This window comes from Trematomus bernacchii, unplaced genomic scaffold (genome assembly GCF_902827165.1).
Source record: "Trematomus bernacchii unplaced genomic scaffold, fTreBer1.1, whole genome shotgun sequence".
Classification (NCBI taxonomy): domain Eukaryota; kingdom Metazoa; phylum Chordata; class Actinopteri; order Perciformes; family Nototheniidae; genus Trematomus; species Trematomus bernacchii.
This window is the reverse complement of record NW_022987581.1, coordinates 2,257,055-2,277,901: the sequence shown is the minus strand read 5'-3', so window position 1 is coordinate 2,277,901 and position 20,847 is coordinate 2,257,055. Positions and strand designations below refer to the sequence as shown.

At 40.8% G+C, this 20,847-nt stretch overlaps 2 protein-coding genes across 2 annotated transcripts; one reads left to right on the top strand and one right to left on the bottom strand.

Annotated features, from left to right (window-relative positions):
* The first annotated feature begins 356 nt into the window (after positions 1-356).
* mcm5 (minichromosome maintenance complex component 5) lies at positions 357-13,727 on the top strand. The gene is made up of 16 exons (XM_034127181.1): positions 357-652; positions 1,416-1,542; positions 2,287-2,415; positions 3,013-3,185; positions 4,458-4,613; positions 5,210-5,379; positions 5,722-5,893; positions 6,154-6,265; positions 7,368-7,511; positions 8,724-8,789; positions 9,207-9,383; positions 10,883-10,995; positions 11,148-11,276; positions 12,128-12,270; positions 12,785-12,912; positions 13,427-13,727. The coding sequence occupies exons 1-16, from the start codon at positions 480-482 to the stop codon at positions 13,526-13,528; spliced, it is 2,214 nt and encodes a 737-aa protein (XP_033983072.1). The 5' UTR covers positions 357-479; the 3' UTR covers positions 13,529-13,727.
* Positions 13,728-14,287: 560 nt separating this feature from the next.
* Positions 14,288-20,289, bottom strand: hmox1a (heme oxygenase 1a). The gene is made up of 5 exons (XM_034127114.1): positions 20,158-20,289; positions 18,588-18,699; positions 18,162-18,377; positions 16,944-17,216; positions 14,288-14,782 (listed from the first exon to the last, which is right to left on the bottom strand). The coding sequence occupies exons 1-5, from the start codon at positions 20,205-20,207 to the stop codon at positions 14,609-14,611; spliced, it is 825 nt and encodes a 274-aa protein (XP_033983005.1). The 5' UTR covers positions 20,208-20,289; the 3' UTR covers positions 14,288-14,608.
* Positions 20,290-20,847: the final 558 nt, after the last annotated feature.

Genomic DNA, 20,847 nt, shown 5'->3' with positions numbered 1-20,847 from the left:
CCTCTAAAACTGACATAGTCGAATATTTTACTGAAACTAAATACATTTTTCTCTAGCTTCTTTATGAAACAGAGTTATTAAAGGTGGTACAAATATGTGTTGTTCAAAATGTGCAGTTTAATATTTAATATCATGCTTCTTTGTTTTGTGCCACATGTTTCTTCTTCCTCCTCCTCTTTCTTTTGTCTTTTTCGCGCCACCACTCCACACAAGCCCCGCCTCTAAATCATATAAACACGCTTCAACCAATAGCAACACTCAGTCAACACCCATCCAATCAGAATCCATCCAAGGGGCGGGGCTAAACCCAACTCGCGGGAAACTCAGACAGGAAGAAGTTGACTTTTTCCCGCGGAGCAGACGCTGAGCACCATTTTCTCTCTTGCAGTTTAAATCCTTCGTGGTTTTTTATTTAAATTACGGAAAACTAGCTTATTTTTTGAAGTTACTTATTGTGTTGTTTACCTATCTGCTTCACTATGTCTGGATTTGATGACCCCGGGGTTTATTACAGCGATAATTTCGGAGGGGGAGACGGGCATGGAGGCGATGAAGGAGGGCAGAAGAAGACCCAGCTGAAGAAACGGTTCCGAGAGTTCCTCCGCCAGTTCCGAGTGGGAACCGACAGAACCGGGTTCACCTATAAATACAGGTCAGTTCATCATCATTATATAGGTTATACTAGTGCAGGGGATGTGTGAAAAGAGCATCATGGCGACCCTAATAGACCCTCAACAAAAAGTGCAAAAAGTACTATAATTAAATAAACTTAGCAATCATCTAACTATGCAATAGTGATAAATAACACTTGATAAATACTGTATTACACAATGCACTTCAAGCAATAATCAGATGTGTATTAGTCTTATCTGTATTCATATTAATACAGTTATACTAGCAGAGGTAGACAAAGTACTTGGATCCTTTGCACAAGTACAAGTAGGAATACCCTAGTATAAAAATACTCAAATACAAGTAAAAGGACTTCAAAAATCAAACTTAGAAGTACACAGTATGCACATTTTTCTAAAATTAGGTGTTGTCACTAATAAATGCATACAAGAGTATTTCAACGTTGTCATTGGTCAATTTAGACACCAGTTTAGGTACTTGGTAGTATATTTATGCATCTTATCATATACCTAAATGTGTTTTTGTTTTGTAGAAAGTAACACATGATGCAGTATTATGCAACTTAACTACCTAGTGCTATATACAGTTTTTTAAAATAAGCTCCATTCAGTTTTTTACCTTCTGTTCTCTTGTTTTTGGGATATGGGAGCGTTAGATCTTCTTTACTGAATTGTTATTTGTCTGTGTTTTGTTCAGAGATGAGCTTCTGTTCTCTTGTCTTAGGGATAAGTGAGTGTTAGATCTTCACCACTAATGATGATTGTTTCCTGTGTTGTGTTCAGAGATGAGCTGAAGAGGCACTACACCCTGGGGGAGTTCTGGCTGGACGTGGAGATGGAGGATCTGGCCAGCTTCGATGAGGATCTGTCCGACTGTCTGTACAAAGTCCCCTCTGAGAACCTGCCCATGGTGAGTTAAAAAACTACATTCATACTTGTTAGAAAAATCTCACGGGTCCCCGGCTTGAGCTTCAATCTCAGGATCCATGTATTTCTGATCCTCTCCAGAATGGAAGTAGTCATCACATACAGAGCATCAACTAGTTCAGTCCTGATGCTCTTCTAGGTAATCATACATCCTGTCATGTACACAGCTACAGTTGGGATACCTTTGTTATCATGTTACTCTGATACTGGAAGAGAACATTCAGTATTTTCCCAACAATACTCCTACCTAAATTCATATTAATATATCTTATTATTACTTTGAGAGATCCCAGTTCACCTCCTGCGCTGTGCAATAGCTGCCCACTGCCCCTTAAATGCAGAGGAACAATTTCACACCTGATTCCTGTCCTCAAAGTGGTTGAATAGAATTCACAACATTCAGTCTCTGTTTCTGGTTCATTGGCAACAAAATGTAGAAATATAAGATAAGATAAAATGGAGCTTTATTAATCCCAGTCGGGAAATTCAGTAACCAGCAACAGGGTAAGAATGAAAAACAGGACAGCACAGATTCACACAGATTAATACAATTATAGATAAAATCAAAGATGCAAATAAAATAAACTATAAAATAAGAAATGAATTAAAATGAACACGTATATAATTAGTATAAAATAGATATTAAATGTCATGAAGATCTCTTAGTTTTTGGACATTTCCCCACAGCTTTAGTCAGCTTTATCTCTAATGTTTGTGTGTATTCCAGCTAGAGGAAGCAGCGAAGGAGGTGGCGGACGAGGTGACGCGCCCCCGGCCGGTGGGGGAGGAGACGGTGCAGGACGTCCAGGTGATGCTGCGGAGCGACGCTCACCACGCCTCCATCCGCGAACTCAAGGTACCTGAACGCCTCTCTAAGAGTCTCACATCCTCAGAGTACCTGAACGCCTAGTCATCATCGGCCATGTGATCAGTTTCTTCCCCTCTGCTACCACCCACTGACACTTTACCTCAGCCACATCTGAAGTGCATTAATGCTCACACAATGTACACAATATCTGTTTTATTTTTTTATTACTGCCCAATTTGATTCCATTCTATTTCTACATAAATACTGCTATTTTTGACTATATTTTTTATTATTTTAAATATTTTTTAATGTTATTATAGGTTTCTTAAAATAGTACTCTATCTGTGTTTTGAATTTTTGTTGTACTTTTAAGATGAGATAAGAAAGTACTTTATTGATCCCAATTTTGGAAATGTTTGTGTTGCAGCAACATAAAAGACATGGCATTGTACAATAAACAAGAAAGTAGAAAATATACATGTTGAATTTACAAATGAACAATAACAAAATATAAAGCAAGTTATTATATACACATTTTACGTATGCACCACGACATCAAGTCAAATTCCTCGTACGCGTCAACCCACCTGGTGATAAACCTGATTCTGATCACCTTCTCTCTTCCCTCCCTGTTCCCTCGTGCAGTCGGAGCAGGTGTCTCGCCTGGTGAAGGTGAGCGGGATCATCATCTCAGCGACTCCTGTGAGAGCGAAGGCCACCAAAGTGTGTCTGCAGTGCCGCGGCTGCCGCGCCGTCATCAGCAACATCCCGCTGCCGCCGGGCCTGCAGGGATACGCTCTGCCGCGCAAGTGCAACACGTGAGTGAGGAGGGTCGTCTCTGTTGTGAGGAAAGATCTCCTATCATGCTATCGTTAGGCATATATTATGGCTCTCAGATATATATATATATATATATAAAAAACATGTCTATGATGTGTGTTTGCTCAAACTATCAAACAGATCATGCATTTTACGGTCCTTTTGTACTCTCTTTAGAATATTTTATGAATTGTAAGGTGTCCCTGGGTGCTTTGAAAGGGGCTTCTAAATAGAATGAATTATTATTTTAGACATCCCTCATACCCCTCTATTGATATAGAATGGAATAAAATAAATACATACACACACACACACATACTACACACTCACACACGCACTCACACACACACTCTCACTCACACACAGACACATAGAGACACACTCACACACTCACTCTCACACACTCACTCTCACACTCACTCTCACACACGCACTCACACACACTCACTAACACACACTCACTCACTCACACACTCACTCTCACACACTCACTCTCACACTCACTCTCACACACACTCACTCACTCACTCTCACACACACTCACTATCACACACTCACTCACTCACTATCACACACTCACTCACACACTAACGACTTGACTCCCAATATTAATTTAAGTGATTTTATTGACTTGAAAAGGATCGTCTTGCCCCCGCTAAGAAGTAGTGTTTGTTGGGGAAATATTTTCCTGGGCCCATACCTTTGACCCAGTTTATCAGTTTGACCTCACTGAGCTCAGGCCTGTGACCTTGGGCTGCTCTCAGTGTTTAGTCTCCGTATTCCTGCCTGATAGAGGTGTTATAATGTTTTATCTTGTTATGCAGCATGTTGATTATTCTCTCAGAACTAGCTAAACACACGGGTGTGGGGAAGAGATCTTCAGAAACACAGCACATGTCGTGTGAATTCTCCGGCCGAAGCTCCAAATAAACCGTCAGTGTTTGCCATCAAAGCTCCAGCTCTCCTCGTGTCTCTCTGAGTCTCCATTGCTTCAGAAGGATTCAAGTCTTTTCTTGTCATGTGTACAGAGCTACAGTGTAGATATGTCAATGAAGATCTGAGCTCACAGGCTCCTCCCACAGAGCAACACAATAACACAGATACAATAGGGCAAGTAAATACAAATAAAATAGAACAGAAGTTTCCATCACAGTGCGGGGATGAGTCCTGGAAGAGGACCCTCTCTGTTGTGTTTAAGGGATGTCAGAGATACAGATGTTTGTGTCACATGTTAAATCTTCCCCTCTGTGTTTCCCCCCCCCCTCCCTCAGTGAGAACGCCGGCAGGGTGAAGTGTCCGATCGATCCGTACTTCATCATCCCCGACCGCTGCGTCTGCGTCGACTTCCAGACGCTCCGCCTGCAGGAAGCTCCGGACGCCGTGCCGCACGGAGAGATGCCGCGCCACATGCAGCTCTACTGCGACCGGTGAGACACACACAGAGACACAGACACACCCACACATAGAGGCACACACACACTCACACACTCACACTCAGACACACAGAGACACAGACACACTCACACACACAGACTCACACATAGACACACACACACACACACACATAGACACACACTCACTCACACATAGACACACACACACATAGACACACACTCACTCACACATAGACACACACACATAGACACACGCTCACTCACACGCTCACACACACACTCACACAGACACATAGACACACACACAAACTCTCTCTCACGCACACACTCACAGACTCACACACTCACTCACCCTCACACACACAAACTCTCACTCACACACACTCAGTCACAGACACACTCACACATAGACACACACACACACACAGACACTCACACACAGACTCACTCACACACAGACACATAGACACACACACTCACTCACACAAACTCTCACACAGTCACTCACTCACACAAACTCTCACACACTCTCACAGTCATTCACACACTCTCTCTCACACACAGTCACTCTCACACTCACTCTCTCACAGATATGAAGATGAATTAAAACCTGTTTCCTCCTCCTGCAGGTACCTGTGTGACCGCGTCGTCCCGGGCAACAGAGTGACCATCGTTGGTATTTACTCAATCAAGAAGATGGCGCCGGTGAAAGCTCGAGGAAACGAGAGGAGCGCCGGAGTCGGGATCAGAGCGTCGTACCTGAGGGTGCTCGGCATCCAGGTGGACACGGAGGGCACAGGTGAGGAGACGCTGAGATGAAGAGTACCATACCATAATACTTTAATGGTCAGATCAAGTCTTTTTATAGAACACATATTTATTTCTAGTTCTGTAATTATCAACTGCACCGATAAACACATGTGCAATAACTTACTTACTGACTTGTGCTGTTCAATGTATCATAGGTCCAATTGTATAAGTAAAATGATACTCAAACTGTCTGTTATGTGGGATTGCACCATCGGGAATGCTTGGAATTTCGTTGAACTCTGTGTAGAGACAATAAGGGAATCTAATCTAATATGGAAAACATTTGAAGTTGGAGGTCAGATCTTGACGGTGTGTTTCTTCTCTCTTTCAGGTCGTGCAGCCACCGGTTTGGTTTCCCCTCAGGAGGAGGAGGAGCTCCGAGGCCTCGCTGCGTCTCCCAACGTCTACGGCGCTCTGGCTCGCTCCGTCGCTCCCTCCATCTACGGCAGCGAAGACCTGAAGAAGGCCATCGCCTGCCTGCTGTTCGGGGGCTCCAGGAAGAGGTGAGGGCTCTCAGGGTTAGCTGTCATACGCTCACAATATCAGCCTCTACCAACATACAATATGTTAAAGCTCACCTATTATACAAAATCCACTTTTCATGTCTTGTTTTTATATAAATATATTTTGTATGTTTTATCTTTTTAATGCACATTGTTGAAGTCTTAAATGGGATAGTGGATGTAAAACTGTACAATAGAATAAGTACTACATTAATAAATATGTGTTTGGTAACGCTGAATGTTCCCCCCCCCCCCCTCAGGCTTCCTGATGGTTTGACCCGTCGTGGAGACATCAACCTTCTGATGCTCGGAGATCCCGGTACCGCCAAGTCTCAGCTGCTGAAGTTCGCGGAGAGATGCTCGCCCATCGGGGTAATTACCCAGAATGCCATTTTAGATTAGGGGAAACAGTACAATGGGATTTAAAAAGAAAAAAGGTTGTTCTGCTTGGTTTGCAGAGGTGGGAAGTAGTGGAGTACAAATACTTAGTTACTGTACTTCAGTACATTTTCTCTGGTATCAGTACTTTACTCCCCTACTTATTTTTCTGACGAGTTTTTACTTTGACTTCTTACATTTTGAACACAAATACCTGTACTTTCTACTTCTTACATGTTGAACACAAATACCTGTACTTTCTACTTCTTACATTTTGAACACAAATACCTGTACTTTCTACTTCTCACATTTTGAACACAAATACCTGTACTTTCTACTTCTTACATGTTGAACACAAATACCTGTACTTTCTACTTCTTACATGTTGAACACAAATACCTGTACTTTCTACTTCTTACATTTTGAACCCAAATACCTGTACTTTCTACTTCTCACATGTTGAACACAAATACCTGTACTTTCTACTTCTTACATGTTGAACACAAATACCTGTACTTTCTACTTCTTACATGTTGAACCCAAATACCTGTACTTTCTACTTCTTACATGTTGAACACAAATACCTGTACTTTCTACTTCTTACATGTTGAACACAAATACCTGTACTTTCTACTTCTCTCATTTCCCAAACAGGCTGGTTCCTTTAGTTTGAATGTGTGTTTGGTGGCGTGATCATTATTATTTAGAGTCATTGCGTGCCTATTGATTTGAACACGATCCGTGTATCCATCATTTCCTGGTCTTCTCTAAAGAAGAGGGACCAATGAAAACGTTGTCATGTTGCCGTTGTTCAGCATGGAAACATTCATTAGCTAACAATGACATTATTGTTCTATTAATATAAAGGGAGGTCAGGTACTCTTTAAAACAGCTGCTAGTTATGGGTACTTTTTACTGAAGTACATTTCAAAGCCCTCTTTACTTTGACTTGAGGAAAGAAGTTTAGTCAGTACTTCTACTTTCACCAGAGTATTTTTAAACACGAGTATCTGTACTTCTACTTGAGTAAAGGATGTGTGTACTTTTGCCATCTGGTGGTTTGTGAATTCTCTGATGCTGAATCGTTTGTCTTCAGGTGTACACTTCAGGTAAAGGCAGCAGCGCTGCCGGTCTCACCGCCTCAGTTCTGAGAGACCCCCACACCCGGGGCTTCATCATGGAGGGGGGGGCCATGGTGCTGGCCGACGGAGGAGTGGTGTGCATCGACGAGTTCGACAAGGTAAGAAAATAAAGGTGTTTTTGTATTATAGTGGTGCAGGGATGACTTATTACTAGAAGTAGGCCCTGAAGGCAGCATCTCCCTGGTTCCCTACACAAGAGGACAATGGGATTTTTATATAGGACACACAGTCACATGACGTCACCACTGCTAAGCTAAAGGAGGCTAATGTTGGGCTATAAAGGAACTACAGCACGGTCACATGACTTCACGTCACCACCGCTAAGCTAAAGGTGGCTAATGTTGAGCTATAATGGAACTACAGCACGGTCACATGGCTTCACGTCACCACCGCTAAGCTAAAGGTGGCTAATGTTGGGCAATAAAGGAACTACAGCACGGTCACATGACGTCACCACCGCTAAGCTAAAGGAGGCTAATGTTGAGCTATAATGGAACTACAGCACGGTCACATGGCTTCACGTTACCACCGCTAAGCTAAAGGTGGCTAATGTTGGGCAATAAAGGAACTACAGCACGGTCACATGACTTCACGTCACCACCGCTAAGCTAAAGGTGGCTAATGTTGGGCAATAAAGGAACTACAGCACGGTCACATGACTTCACGTCACCACCGCTAAGCTAAAGGAGGCTAATGTTGGGCTATAAAGGAACTACAGCACGGTCACATGACTTCACGTCACCACCGCTAAGCTAAAGGAGGCTAATGTTGAGCTATAATGGAACTACAGCACGGTCACATGGCTTCACGTCACCACCGCTAAGCTAAAGGTGGCTAATGTTGGGCTATAAAGGAACTACAGCACGGTCACATGACTTCACGTCACCACCGCTAAGCTAAAGGAGGCTAATGTTGGGCTATAAAGGAACTACAGCACGGTCACATGACTTCACGTCACCACCGCTAAGCTAAAGGAGGCTAATGTTGGGCTATAAAGGAACTACAGCACGGTCACATGACTTCACGTCACCACCGCTAAGCTAAAGGTGGCTAATGTTGGGCTATAAAGGAACTACAGCACGGTCACATGACTTCACGTCACCACCGCTAAGCTAAAGGAGGCTAATGTTGGGCTATAAAGGAACTACAGCCTAAAGGTGGCTAACTTATTTTATGGAGTAGGACAAAACTTTATAATCTATGACTCATTTCCGGGTTTTAGGACTCATTCCTGCACCACTCTTTAGACGGAGGAAGTTTGATTTAATTTGTGTTTGATGATTAAAGTGATATATTTTGTTGTATTTCAGATGAGAGAGGACGACAGAGTGGCCATTCATGAAGCCATGGAGCAGCAGACCATCTCCATCGCCAAGGTACTTATACATTTGTGTTTTTTAACTCCTCACTTGAGACTTTTTAAGGCTTTAAATTGCTTTATATATTTATTTTGGTTGTGCTGGTGCATATGGCATGCATACAGACATTCCCATTACAGTCTGCGAGACCATTAATGAAACATTGAAACCAGTTAAAACCCCAGTTATTGATCCCACAACCATTACATCATAAATGTGTGTATTCTGTTATATATGAATCAAAATACATTATTTATCCCTGGGGAAAATTTGTTTTTGTGAAAACTGCTCTATTTGAGAATGAATACAAATTTAAAACAAAACGAGGGGGAAAAAAAATATGAGAAAATTGTGAATTTATTATTAAGTACATTTTCTCCGAGGGTTAAAATCCCAACGTCCCTCATGCACTGAACTAAACCCCCTCCCCCACAGGCCGGTATCACCACCACTCTGAACTCCCGCTGCTCCGTCCTCGCTGCCGCTAACTCTGTGTTCGGGCGCTGGGACGACACGAAGGGCGAAGACAACATCGACTTCATGCCCACCATCTTGTCCCGATTCGACATGATCTTCATCATCAAAGACATCCACGACCACGAGAGGGACATGGTGAGGGTTCACTCGCGGTTTACTCACAGGAAGCAGGAAGAATTAATGAATCATTGTTAATATCCAGAGGTTGGAAGTAATGGAGTACAAATACTTTGTTACTGTACTGAAGTACATTTTTCTGGTTTCAGTACTTTTACTCCGCTACTTATTTTTCTGACGACTTTTTACATGTTGAACACAAATACCTGTACTTTCTACTTCTTACATGTTGAACACAAATACCTGTACTTTCTACTTCTTACATTTTGAACCCAAATACCTGTACTTTCTACTTCTTACATGTTGAACCCAAATACCTGTACTTTCTACTTCTTACATGTTGAACCCAAATACCTGTACTTTCTACTTCTTACATGTTGAACACAAATACCTGTACTTTCTACTTTTTACATGTTGAACTCAAATACCTGTACTTTCTACTTCTTACATGTTGAACACAAATACCTGTACTTTCTACTTCTTACATTTTGAACCCAAATACCTGTACTTTCTACTTCTTACATGTTGAACCCAAATACCTGTACTTTCTACTTCTTACATGTTGAACCCAAATACCTGTACTTTCTACTTCTTACATGTTGAACACAAATACCTGTACTTTCTACTTCTTACATGTTGAACACTAATACCTGTACTTTCTACTTCTTACATGTTGAACCCAAATACCTGTACTTTCTACTTCTTACATGTTGAACACAAATACCTGTACTTTCTACTTCTTACATGTTGAACACAAATACCTGTACTTTCTACTTCTTACATTTTGAACCCAAATACCTGTACTTTCTACTTCTTACATGTTGAACCCAAATACCTGTACTTTCTACTTCTTACATTTTGAACACAAATACCTGTACTTTCTACTTCTTACATGTTGAACCCAAATACCTGTACTTTCTACTTCTTACATGTTGAACCCAAATACCTGTACTTTCTACTTCTTACATTTTGAACACAAATACCTGTACTTTCTACTTCTTACATGTTGAACACAAATACCTGTACTTTCTACTTCTTACATGTTGAACCCAAATACCTGTACTTTCTACTTCTTACATGTTGAACACAAATACCTGTACTTTCTACTTCTCTCATTTTCCAAACAGGCTGGTTCCTTTAGTTTGAATGTGTGTTTGGTGGCGTGATCATTATTATTTAGAGTCATTGCGTGCCTATTGATTTGAACACGATCCGTGTATCCATCATTTCCTGGTCTTCTCTAAAGAAGAGGGACCAATGAAAACGTTGTCATGTTGCCGTTGTTCAGCATGGAAACATTCATTAGCTAACAATGACATTATTGTTCTATTAATATAAAGGGAGGTCAGGTACTCTTTAAAACAGCTGCTAGTTATGGGTACTTTTTACTGAAGTACATTTCAAAGCCCTCTTTACTTTTACTTGAGTAAAGAAGTTTAGTCACGAGTATCTGTACTTCTACTTGAGTAAAGGATGTGTACTTTTGCAATCTGTTAATATGTGATGAATGTCTTCAGACTCTGGCTCGTCACGTGATGAACGTCCACCTCAGCGCTCGCACGCAGACGGAGGGAGTGGAGGGGGAGATTCCTCTCGCCACGTTCAAGAAGTACATCGCCTACGCCAGAACGTGAGTTTGATAATATACAAGTCGGATTTATATACAAACTCATCACATTTTCTTTTAATGTATACATTTATTAATTGCAATACTCTTGCATCTATTTATTACATTTACACACTGTGCACCTGTAATAATATTTGTTGTGTTTTCCCCCTCAGTAAATGCGGACCCCGCCTTTCGGCTGCCGCTGCAGAGAAGCTGAAGAACCGCTACGTGGTGATGAGGAGCGGCGCCCGCGAGCACGAGAGAGAGACGGACAAACGGGCCTCCATCCCCATCACTGTCAGGTACGTGCAGGACGAATAACATCCGTGACCCCGACGTTAGTCTTGTTGAAGTATCCGAGACTGAACCCAACATGGCAAATCACGCCGTTTTTCTCAAATTGCCAGAGTTTTGGGAGACATCCGCGGACATGTTAGTGCACGGGAACTTCCTTTTCCTGTCTGTCAGATCTCCCGGACTCCTTGAGAGTTGTTATCATCCTGTTCCATGTTTATTAAACGACTAGCTTTGTCTTTTGACACACCGCCTCCGACTCCAATCCTCCGGGAAGTGCTCCGGACTCTGAGGAAAATATTTGTAGTGTCCAAACGGCGGTACTACAATTTCCGTATCAGTCCGTGACGTCATTTATTTTCTCTCTCCATTCATTGTACTGAGGCGAGAACGGGAGCTCGGGGGGCGGGGCTTAATGATAGGAAGCGGGACTTACGGGGGCACTCAACTCCGCTGCTCTGAGCTACATATGGGTACTTCTACTCTGACAGCAAGGCATGATGGGTAATTTGGGACATTTTGCTCTTGAGAATCTCAGGCCATTTTGTCCTCATGCGCCAATGAACAGCTCATAGGAATCAGAATTAGGTTTATCACCAGGTAGGTTGACACGTACGAGGAATTTGACTTGGTGTCGTGGTGCATACATAAAAGTAAAACAAAACACAGTTGGAGAATTATTTTAAGAAAACTATTATAACATAAAGAAATAATCAAAAATATAGCAGTATTTACATTGAAATAGAATGGAATAAAATATGAATGGACGAGGCCTCCGACGCTGTATCTAGTTCTTATTAAACATCCCCCCCGAGTGTTAAACTGACTTCCTGTTCCCCCCCCCCCCCCCCCCCTGCAGGCAGCTGGAGGCCGTGGTGCGCATCGCAGAGTCTCTGGCCAAGATGAAGCTGCAGGCGGTGGCCGGGGAAGAGGAGGTGGACGAGGCTCTGCGTCTCTTCCAGGTCTCCACGCTGGACGCCGCCATGTCCGGAAGCCTCTCAGGTGAGTGTCCGAGCAGCGCAGACACAATAAAGGCTTAAATACGTAGGAAAAAGCTTGTTAAAAAAGGGAAAATGATTAGTATTGATTTATATAAAAACCTGTCTGAAAATGAGCTGATCAGATTTTGGCCACTTTATGATGTCATAACGATGTTATCAGGTTGCTGAAACGCCAATCAGCAACCAAGGTATCCCCCCCCCCCTCCACCTTATCACCTGAATCTCCTCCTAGAGCACCATTGTGTTCTTTGTAACCAAATCTCTCTCAGAGGGGCGTGGGGAGGGGCTCCTTATTTTCATCTAAAGTAACAGACAGAGAATCAGCACTTTGGAAACAGGGCTGAAACAGAGGGGATTATGGGTAATGCTGCAATGATCTGTTTGGTGTTTCAGCCAATCAGAGACAGGCTCTGTATATATCTGAGACCTGTGATATATTGATGAAGAACAGTATAATAGGGGACCCTTTAAAGTAGAGTAAATGTGATCCGTCTGTAATCTGTAATGGTCTGCAGGAGCGGAGGGCTTCACCTCGGTGGAGGACCAGGAGATGATCTCCCGGGTGGAGAAACAGATGAAGAGACGCTTCGCTATCGGCTCTCAGGTCTCCGAGCACAGCATCGTGCAGGACTTCACCAAACAGGTGAGAGGCGGCAGATAGTCAATTTACTGTGTTCATATATATTCATATTCATGTGTCCTTTTATTAATACAAATATCTGGGTTTTATTTTTTATATTTGATCCCTTTAAAACATTTTTACTTTAAAAATGGTTTAATTATATTTTATATTTTTATTTATAGTATCCTTTATTTTAATGTTAATAAACATAATTTTATTTGATATTTTTATTCAACTTATTTTACTCTTTATCAAACATTTTCATTTCTATTTTCTATTCTTTATTTGTTTGTATTTAATTCAAAATGAAGCAACAGTCACAAAACCCAATTCCCCAGTTGATAGAATAAAATATTAAGATTGTTTTATACAAAAGAAATATATGTTTCTTGGTAGGAGTATGTTTACCACTAACTACCCGAAAATAATTTATTTATTATTATTTATATTTTTTGTATAAAAGAATGTAGAAAATTAGAGATCTTTTGTATCACTGTGGTCTGATTTCATCTCCCCTCTTTTCCCCGCTCTGCAGAAATACCCGGAGCATGCGATCTACAAGGTGCTGCACCTGATGCTGCGGCGCGGCGAGCTGCAGCACCGCATGCAGAGGAAGGTCCTCTACAGAGTCAAGTAGAGCCAACGGAGCTCTAAATGTTCATGTAAATAGTTATAATCTGCATTTAAAAACAGATGTCTTTAGAAAAGTCCGTTTCAGTCAGGGTGACGGGTTCATGGCAGCGACACGTATCAGGATGTAAAATAAAAACAATGGAGAAAATGTCACAAGAAGAAGTTTCTGCAAGATGTGTAAAAAATAAAGTATTTGAATCATATTTTTTGTAATTGTGTTTTTATTCATCAATACCAAAAATGGGAGAAGTACTCTGAATGTCTACTTGAGTAAAAGTAGAAGTACTCAGATCTTGTACTTGAGTAAAAGTAGAAGTACTCAGATCTTGTACTTGAGTAAAAGTAGAAGTACTCAGATCTTGTACTTGAGTAAAAGTAGAAGTACCAGAGTGTAGGAATACTCTGTTACAGTAAAAGTCCTGCATTCAAAATGTTCCTCAAGTCAAAGTATAAAAGTATTATCATCAAAATATAGTGAAAGTAGCGACAGTAAAAGTAGTCATTGTGCAGATTGGTCCATTTCAGAATAATATATATGATATGTTTTATAATGATTGATCATGAAAGTGTTCTCAAAGCTGGTAAAGGTGCAGCTAGTTTGAATGACTTTGTATACTGCAGGGTAGCTTGTGAATTTACTCCAGGTGGAACTAAAGTCTGATTTAACACTTGATTAGATTTCACACCATTCATCCAGATCTGTGAAGTAACTAAATACATGTAGTGGAGGAAAAGTACAAAGTAGCATAACATGGGAATACTCAAGTACAAGTACCTCAACATTAAACTTAAGTACAGTACTTGAGTACATGTACTTAATTACTTTACACCTCTGTTCAATACTGAGTGGAAAACTGAATTTCCCCCAGGGGCTCAATAAAGGTTTGTCCTAAATTTGAAACACATGTACAGAAAATCCAACAAACAAGTACACAATCCTTCAAAAAATATATACATTGATCAACGACTTAACTCCTAAAATACTGGCCATGTTTTTTATGTTATAACAAGGAAGACGATGAACCTGTCTGCAACTCTATGAGTCACATTAATATATATATATATATATATATAAATGGAGCCTCTACAAAGCGTAGAATCCCAATCCAACCGTGGCCAGTGCAACACACACTCCCACGGTGAATTGCATGCTGGGTAAAGACGGGAACATGTTTTTGGATTTGACAGCGTTGCCCTCTGATTGGTCCTCGGCTTCTGTTGTTGTGACACTCAGCATTTTCTGCAAGTCATCAAAAACCTGAGGGGAAAAAGCAGAACGACGAGTCAGCACTTTGACAGATTCACTTCCTGTTTCTCAGGAGTTTCACTTTGACTTTCGTAACAATTCTGAAGTTATTATTGGTTGTTGACACCACATTGTTCATGTATATACATATGTAGTACAACATCAGCAGGAGAGGACTCTTTAAAGTAGAGACACTCCATACTGATATACACCTGAACATCAGCAGGAGAGGACTCTTTAAAGTAGAGACACTACACACTGATATACACCTGAACATCAGCAGGAGAGGACTCTTTAAAGTAGAGACACTACACACTGATATACACCTGAGCATCAGCAGGAGAGGACTCTTTAAAGTAGAGACACTACATACTGATATACACCTGAACATCAGCAGGAGAGGACTCTTTAAAGTAGAGACACTACACACTGATATACACCTGAACATCAGCAGGAGAGGACTCTTTAAAGTAGAGACACTACACACTGATATACACCTGAACATCAGCAGGAGAGGACTCTTTAAAGTAGAGACACTACACACTGATATACACCTGAACATCAGCAGGAGAGGACTCTTTAAAGTAGAGACACTACACACTGATATACACCTGAACATCAGCAGGAGAGGACTCTTTAAAGTAGAGACACTACATACTGATATACACCTGAACATCAGCAGGAGAGGACTCTTTAAAGTAGAGACACTACACACTGATATACACCTGAACATCAGCAGGAGAGGACTCTTTAAAGTAGAGACACTACATACTGATATACACCTGAACATCAGCAGGAGAGGACTCTTTAAAGTAGAGATACTACATACTGATATACACCTGAACATCAGCAGGAGAGGACTCTTTAAAGTAGAGACACTACATACTGATATACACCTGAACATCAGCAGGAGAGGACTCTTTAAAGTAGAGACACTCCATACTGATATACACCTGAACATCAGCAGGAGAGGACTCTTTAAAGTAGAGACACTACACACTGATATACACCTGAACATCAGCAGGAGAGGACTCTTTAAAGTAGAGACACTACACACTGATATACACCTGAGCATCAGCAGGAGAGGACTCTTTAAAGTAGAGACACTACATACTGATATACACCTGAACATCAGCAGGAGAGGACTCTTTAAAGTAGAGACACTACACACTGATATACACCTGAACATCAGCAGGAGAGGACTCTTTAAAGTAGAGACACTACACACTGATATACACCTGAACATCAGCAGGAGAGGACTCTTTAAAGTAGAGACACTACACACTGATATACACCTGAACATCAGCAGGAGAGGACTCTTTAAAGTAGAGACACTACACACTGATATACACCTGAACATCAGCAGGAGAGGACTCTTTAAAGTAGAGACACTACATACTGATATACACCTGAACATCAGCAGGAGAGGACTCTTTAAAGTAGAGACACTACACACTGATATACACCTGAACATCAGCAGGAGAGGACTCTTTAAAGTAGAGACACTACACACTGATATACACCTGAACATCAGCAGGAGAGGACTCTTTAAAGTAGAGACACTACATACTGATATACACCTGAACATCAGCAGGAGAGGACTCTTTAAAGTAGAGACACTACACACTGATATACACCTGAACATCAGCAGGAGAGGACTCTTTAAAGTAGAGACACTACATACTGATATACACCTGAACATCAGCAGGAGAGGACTCTTTAAAGTAGAGACACTACATACTGATATACACCTGAACATCAGCAGGAGAGGACTCTTTAAAGTAGAGACACTACATACTGATATACACCTGAACATCAGCTGCAGAGGACTCTTTAAAGTAGAGACACTACATACTGATATACACCTGAACATCAGCAGGAGAGGACTCTTTAAAGTAGAGACACTACATACTGATATACACCTGAACATCAGCAGGAGAGGACTCTTTAAAGTAGAGACACTACATACTGATATACACCTGAACATCAGCTGCAGAGGACTCTTTAAAGTAGAGACACTACATACTGATATACACCTGAACATCAGCAGGAGAGGACTCTTTAAAGTAGAGACACTACATACTGATATACACCTGAACATCAGCTGCAGAGGACTCTTTAAAGTAGAGACACTACATACTGATATACACCTGAACATCACTCTTCCCCTCACCTGGATGTTGAGCAGGAAGGAGGTGTTTGCCTCCCTCAGCATCTCCTCCCTCCTCCCCTCCGTCAGCTCGATGCTGTTCATGCGACTCCTGTACAGCTGTTTGAAGCGATGAGGGCTGCTGACGTCGGGGAACGAGAAGAACGACAGTCCATCTTTACTGCTCAGCCCCAAGGACTTCTGGGTAATCTTCCCCAGCACCTGACCCCCTGACAGGTCGCCCAGGTAACGGGTGTAGGCGTGAGCCACCAGCAGATCAGGACTCTCTGCACCGATCTGAGGAACAAGAAGAGCTCTTATTTTGAAAAGGTGGAGGAAGTATGAGAACAAGTACCTTCATGTAATACTTAGATGAGTTAATGTGATTAGTTTCCTGACACTACATGGTGTTTGGACATCAAGCCATTCCTGAATATTAACACTTTTTCCCCACAAGTGATACATTTTCAGATTGCATTCTGGCCAGGTTAATGTATATGATGTACATTTTGGCAAGGGTGTAAGATGTACACTAGACGTACTGATATACACCTGAACATCAACAGGAGAGGACTCTTTAAAGTAGAGACACTACATACTGATATACACCTGATCATCAGCAGGAGAGGACTCTTTAAAGTAGAGACACTACTGTACATACTGATATACACCTGAACATCAGCAGGAGAGGACTCTTTAAAGTAGAGACACTACTGTACATACTGATATACACCTGAACATCAGCAGGAGAGGACTCTTTAAAGTAGAGACACTACCTACTGATATACACCTGAACATAAGCAGGAGAGGACTCTTTAAAGTAGAGACACTACATACTGATATACACCTGAACATCAGCAGGAGAGGACTCTTTAAAGTAGAGATACTACATACTGATATACACCTGAACATCAGCAGGAGAGGACTCTTTAAAGTAGAGACACTACATACTGATATACACCTGAACATCAGCAGGAGAGGACTCTTTAAAGTAGAGACACTACATACTGATATACACCTGAACATCAGCAGGAGAGGACTCTTTAAAGTAGAGATACTACATACTGATATACACCTGAACATCAGCAGGAGAGGACTCTTTAAAGTAGAGACACTACATACTGATATACACCTGAACATCAGCAGGAGAGGACTCTTTAAAGAGGAACATGTCCTCTTTAAGGATATCAGAGAATCTTCTTTCAAAAGTGAGGTTAAGTAATAATCCTCCTCTCCGCTCACCCTCCGTATTCTCTCCTGGTATCTGACCGTGGCTGCAGGAACGATCACCCTCTGCCTCCACTCGGAGCCGAAGAAATGTTCCAGATCTCTCTCCAGAGTTTGCAGACGAGCGAGTTCCTGAGGGAAGTAGATGGGAGCGACGGCGGGATGTGAAGCGTTTCTGTCCAGCTCCTCCTCCAGAGCTCTGTAGATCTCATACAGCGAGCACAGCAACAGCTGAGGGACAACATGTCAACAAATTACAACAGATACACTCTATCTATTAAATCACATTATCGCGTACTCAGATCCCATAAAACGTGACGAAATGTACTTCACTTTTATATATCTTGTTATTCTATTCGGGATTGTGGGAAACGGTATTTCGATCTCTCTGTCTGTACACACAAACTGAAAGATTGACTTTGACTTCATTCAATGTTTTACCTTGTACTGAGGCAGGGTGATCTTCCCTTTCTGGTAGTCCAGCATCAGCGTGGTGTTTTCAGCTCGCACATGACTGTCCTTAGTGGCTGCTTTAATCTGCTCCGATAAATCACTGAAGATGGGAAACACAAACAGGACACAGTTATTCAAATATCCATGTTTATATATTAATCTGACACTGTCTTTGGAAAACACAACAACATGCAACAAATATCATGTTGAAAGCTTTGAAATACATACTTTTATACCGAAAAAACGTAATTTACTTTTAAACCTGGAGCTAGAACAGTTAGGGTAAAGTTTGGACTTCAAAAACTAAATTTGGATTAAAAAGAATTAACAAAAAAGACATCTAAAGATTGTCTTTGGAAAACAAAGTAAAATGCAAAAGACAAATCTAGGACTTCGAAAACCATAAAATCATATCCTTAAAATAATAATAATTGATCAAATCTATATAGATGAAAAAGTTACAGTAAGATTTGGCATTCAAAATCTAATTTGGCTTTGAAAACATTTACAAAAACACACACACTGTCTGTAAATATAAAACTATTTTGTTTTTGTATTTAACTTATGGTGTTATTAATAACGACTGCATACTTAGCAATTGTTCTGCTGTTGTCATCATGTACATTTCCCCATTGAGGGACAAATAAAGTATTAGTTAAAGGTGGGGTAGGTAAGTTTGAGAAACCGGCTCGAGATCGCTAGAATTTGAAAATACACAACCGGAGAAAATCTGCTACTTCCTTACAGAGCCCCTCCTCCAACACACATGAACGCGCACATGACCAATGAGGGCACGAGATAAGTTTGTGCACAGATGGAAGGCTGACAGGCAGGTAGGCCATCCAGTTACTTTAGCCGGGCCGGCTAAAATGATTGGTCGTGCTTTTTACAGTACTACGGCTTCCACAGATGACGTTTTTTTATGGATTTTTTGTCAAAGCACTTAAGATATTCATTGCTATCGGGATGTTAAGAGCATTCCATGAAATATAACAAAAAGTGTATCTCGAGCCGGTTTCTCAAACTCACATACCCCACCTTTAATGCCTTGGAAAACATATAAAAATATATTGAAAAAACAATAATATAACACTGAAAAATTGAAGATTGTCATTGAGATCACAACAGAAGAATAGGCAAAAAATAACAAAATAAAATATTGTTTGATGTTGTTGTCTAACCTCCTCTCCAGCCTATGTTTAATTTTAGTGTCATTATTACAAATATATATATTTTCAATGTCAATGCTGTTTACACTGTGTTTGTTCAAACAGTGCAGTGTGTAGTATATATACATAGTTATCACCGCAATAAACCGTATCTTAATTTTGTCGTAATTTACTTTATTTAATTTCATATTCTGTTCTTGTACATATCATATTCTATGTACATGTATATAGACTTTTTGCACTACTTTTTAGTTTGTATTTTATTATATGTGTTGCATTGTGGGAGGAGCTCAGGTCAGAATAATTTCATTGCCATTTCTACACTGTAGCTTAATAAAACATTTTAATTGAATTGAATTGTGATTGGGTTAATAAAACCTAAGTCCTACCTGCCGACGTCCTCTGTATCATTCTTCCTGGCACTCTTCATGGTCTCCATCTCTGCAGACTGGAACAAATGGTTGCTCTGTATTTAAAAATGTTGAAATGCACCTGTGATAAACTGAAGGCTGCTCGGTCCTCTGTTTCCTCTCGGCTCTGTGTCGCCTGTGTTTATATATATATGTGACTTTCTGCTGAGTCACATGGGAAGTGTGAGTGGGGTTTGATGCGAGTCATCAATCTGCTGAGGCTTAAACATGACAAGGCATGTAGAGAGGACATCTGAAAACATGATGAGGCAAAATCAAAAACTCTACTTAATGCTCACTCTAGATAAAAAACACTTAGTGGTGAAATGTAAAGAAATACATTTACGCAAGTACTGTAAATAAGTCAAATAATGAGGTACATGTACTTTATTTTTGTAATATAACATAATATATATTAGTAATAAAGCGCCAGACTGCATGATTAATACTTCCAATGACCCACTTCATATGGATATACTATAAAGGGCTCATTCTAAGGTAAAAATACTGCATTCTTTAAACTAATAAATACATTAAAAAGGGAAATGTATCTTAAGTTTAAGTAAAATAGGAAGTGTGACTACTGAGGCTTAAACATGACAAAGCAGTTCTGTGAATAAAGAGAGGAAATCTGAAAACATGATGTGGCAGAAACCTTGTAAATATTAT

Coding starts and splice junctions, on each gene's coding strand:
- mcm5 (XM_034127181.1), top strand. CDS start 480: ATGTCTGGATTTGATGACCCCGGGGTTTATTACAGCGATAATTTCGGA. Junction 5,380..5,721: donor GGTGGACACGGAGGGCACAG/GTGAGGAGACGC, acceptor TCTCTCTTTCAG/GTCGTGCAGCCACCGGTTTG. Junction 9,384..10,882: donor ACGACCACGAGAGGGACATG/GTGAGGGTTCAC, acceptor GAATGTCTTCAG/ACTCTGGCTCGTCACGTGAT.
- hmox1a (XM_034127114.1), bottom strand. CDS start 20,207: ATGGAGACCATGAAGAGTGCCAGGAAGAATGATACAGAGGACGTCGGC. Junction 18,378..18,587: donor TCACCCTGCCTCAGTACAAG/GTAAAACATTGA, acceptor GTTGTCCCTCAG/CTGTTGCTGTGCTCGCTGTA. Junction 14,783..16,943: donor CCTTCCTGCTCAACATCCAG/GTGAGGGGAAGA, acceptor TTTTCCCCTCAG/GTTTTTGATGACTTGCAGAA.